The sequence below is a fragment of the Achroia grisella genome, unplaced genomic scaffold (assembly GCF_030625045.1).
Source record: "Achroia grisella isolate CSIRO2021 unplaced genomic scaffold, CSIRO_AGI_Agris_v1 utg168, whole genome shotgun sequence".
In the NCBI taxonomy this organism is placed as follows: Eukaryota; Metazoa; Arthropoda; class Insecta; order Lepidoptera; family Pyralidae; genus Achroia; species Achroia grisella.
Genome location: NW_026712669.1, coordinates 300128 through 303168, shown reverse-complemented (window position 1 = coordinate 303168; position 3041 = coordinate 300128). Strand labels below are relative to the sequence as shown.

Below are 3041 nucleotides of genomic sequence, written 5' to 3'. Positions count from 1 at the left end.
TATGTAAAAGTTCGTTATGAAATCGGGTATTTCTACCTAGTCTTATGATTAAGTGCCTTATTTATCATTATAGAAAGTTTTTAAAGTGTTTTTAGTGCGACTGTTACAGATATGTTATGAATTTTAATTTAAGACTACTCAGACCATAAAAATCATGTCATAATGTGTGTATGCTTGAATACCATTACAAAGACTGAAATGTCTAAGTTAGCAATATTGAACTTAATGTATAAATTAATAAAAGATATTATTAAATTAACTAATCGTGTAATTTTAGTGTTGTTTAAATAAAAACTATAATAAAAGGGAAAAACAGATATTAGCAACATGTACAATTTTAATTAATTTATCTCTTGATTGTATATCTGTTGGATGACGTCTCCAATTTCCATTTCATTGGCGCATCTTAATAGCAGCTCATCAATTATTTGTTCGGATATCCTGGAAGCATAGTAAAATAATGTCACTTTGAAAAACGCAGAACAAATTTTTGTAGTGTTCATGGTGTTTTTTAATAATAAGAGTAGTAAATAGCCCTGGACAATTAACACAGTGCCATCTAGTCCCATGGTAAACAGAGCTTGTTTTATGGGTACACTAGTCTACTGATATATATATTTAGATATATTTTTTTGCAAGTATATACAAAACACTCAGACCGATACAAACAACTTCTGAAATAGGTATAACCTGTAATACAGGTCACGAGGCCCTCAACCGAAATTCAATTACGATGCTTTACTGCACTAAATAAATTATAATCATACAATGTTTAGAGGTAAAAAAATAATAGGTAATGAATGAGGTAGGGAATACATGGTAATAATAATAATAATGACACCACATCAAAGGGAGATATATAATATATAAAAAAACCCTCCCCTCCTCTACAATAGACCTATTACAAAAAGCCGTCATACTAAACACATGCCGAATAGTAAGAACATTTCTTTCTTCATCACATAACTCATCCATGCTTGGCTAAAGCCTGCGTGTTTGAATAAAAGGGAGGTATAATATATATATATGTCGCAGAATCAACAAAGAGGCTCAATTGATTAGTTTCTACTAGAATAGCGCCATCTATTATCGTTGTTGGAAACGTCAAGCGGTTTGCTTTGAGGTTCATCACATTTTAACGGCAATTACGAAACGGCACTTTTAAATTGGGGGCGAGCGCGAGAGGTTGTTCTTCACTCTGTACCGAACTTGTTTGAATAAAATCTGGCTGATCGTTGTTAAATTTATTATTTTGTTATCGGGAGTGAGTTAATAGACAATTATACTTTAAATCCAGACTATATATAAGTAGAGGAACTACCCTCGTTATATAATAATAATAATATTTATTCATGATACACATTTACATTTTAATTTACTGTAGTTCGACACTAGGCTCGCAGGCCTGTATTGTAGAGACTGGAGTGACTTATTACTGTGTACATTTTACATGTTTACCCTTTGTATTAATAGCTATTTGAAAAATGGAATGGAAGGTGAATAATCAAATACGAGTGAGAGCGATGGGCCTTTGTGAGTGTGTGTGATATATATACGAGATGCAACAAATCCCATCTATCTTAACACGTTGACGGACAATTGCGGCTATAGCCGTCAAAGCGAAGTTCACAATGTGGCATGACTGCTATAGCCGTCCAAAACGAAACGGTCGTTTTTAGACACTACGACTATAGCAGCACAAATGGGCACTTACTGGCGTATACGTAGTGTGTGTGTTTTGAAATATATCTTTTTAGGTTGAAGTTCATATTTCACCTGTTATACGAGTTGCAGATTCATTATGCACGTGGTTGTGAAGGTGGTTGTGTCAATTTTCGAACTTCGCTTGTTCCTACTGTCCGTCAACGTGTTAAAGAACTCTCACCTGCCAATCACCTCCCAAGGTTTCCCGACCACACTGTTGGCATACATGGGGCTTGTTAGCATGTGCTGAACAAATTTTGTCCTGTATTCGAATATTTTATCAGCTGTTTCCTCTGGAATGTTGAAAGTGAGGTGGAAGCGCTCAGTGTCTCTGATAGGAGGAGGCTTTTGAAACAGCGGCTTAGGAGCCTTCTTCTGAATTGTTTCTTCTAATATCTATTTCAGAAAACATAGTCATTATTAGCATTAAATCTATGGAAATATAAAGAAGTTACGATAGTGCTACATTCATCTTATTCTATCATGTTATTATTATTCATGTCTATTAGGCAGAAGCACATTAGAAAGAAAGAAAGAAAAATATTTTATTCAGTCCAATGTAAGAAATACAAATTATGAAACAATATGAGAAATAACAATATATCTTAATCTAGTTCTTAATCCGACATTGTCGGATAACATAAACTAGTAAACTTTTTTTTAAATTTATTTATTGTCTAATTTGATATACTGTGCAGGAGGTCAGAGTGATTTGAGTTTTCTAAATAAATGAATAAATTTAATATAACAACATTTTACATATAACAATATTCCGATTCGAAAAACCTTTCTCTTTTCAAGAACTGTTTGTTAATAAGATTTTATGTGAACACAAAATATCAAATATAAAAAATTGACTCTTAGTTATAATATTTTAAATCCAATCAAATCAAAATATTTTTATTTATGACAGATTCTTACGATATGTCAAATCTACCGAAGTAGAATCTTATGACAAATTTAAGAACTTACAAAAAACTTAGTTCTTCTTTTCAAATAACCTTATACATGATTAAACATGTCACAGATTCATTTTTAAATTTAATTATAAAAAATGTATTGACCACTCCATCGGTCACGCAGTATGTCATTCTCTTCCACTGTTCTCTATCGGTCGTCATATCTGAGCATACTCTTCTTTTATTCATATCATTTTCACACAATCCATCAATCTTTTCTTAGGGCGTCCCCTCCCTTTACATCCATCCACATTCATATTATACACTTTCCATAAGACATGATCCTCGTTCCTCCGCATAACATGCCTATACTAGCTCAATCTGTTACCTCGCAACTTTTCTATAACCGGTGCAACTTAACCTTAACATATGATATAA

At 32.7% G+C, this 3041-nt stretch overlaps 1 protein-coding gene across 1 annotated transcript in view; it reads right to left on the bottom strand.

The window, feature by feature from the left end:
* Positions 1-339: 339 nt before the first annotated feature.
* LOC131841421 (uncharacterized) overlaps positions 340-3041 on the bottom strand; it is a 93310-nt gene continuing 90608 nt past the window's right edge. The window contains exons 19-20 of the mRNA XM_059189740.1: positions 1886-2100; positions 340-441 (exon numbers count right to left, since the gene is read on the bottom strand). Of these exons, the coding sequence (XP_059045723.1) occupies positions 342-441; positions 1886-2100 (315 nt within the window). The 3' untranslated portion in view covers positions 340-341. The remainder of the gene's footprint in view (positions 442-1885; positions 2101-3041) is intronic.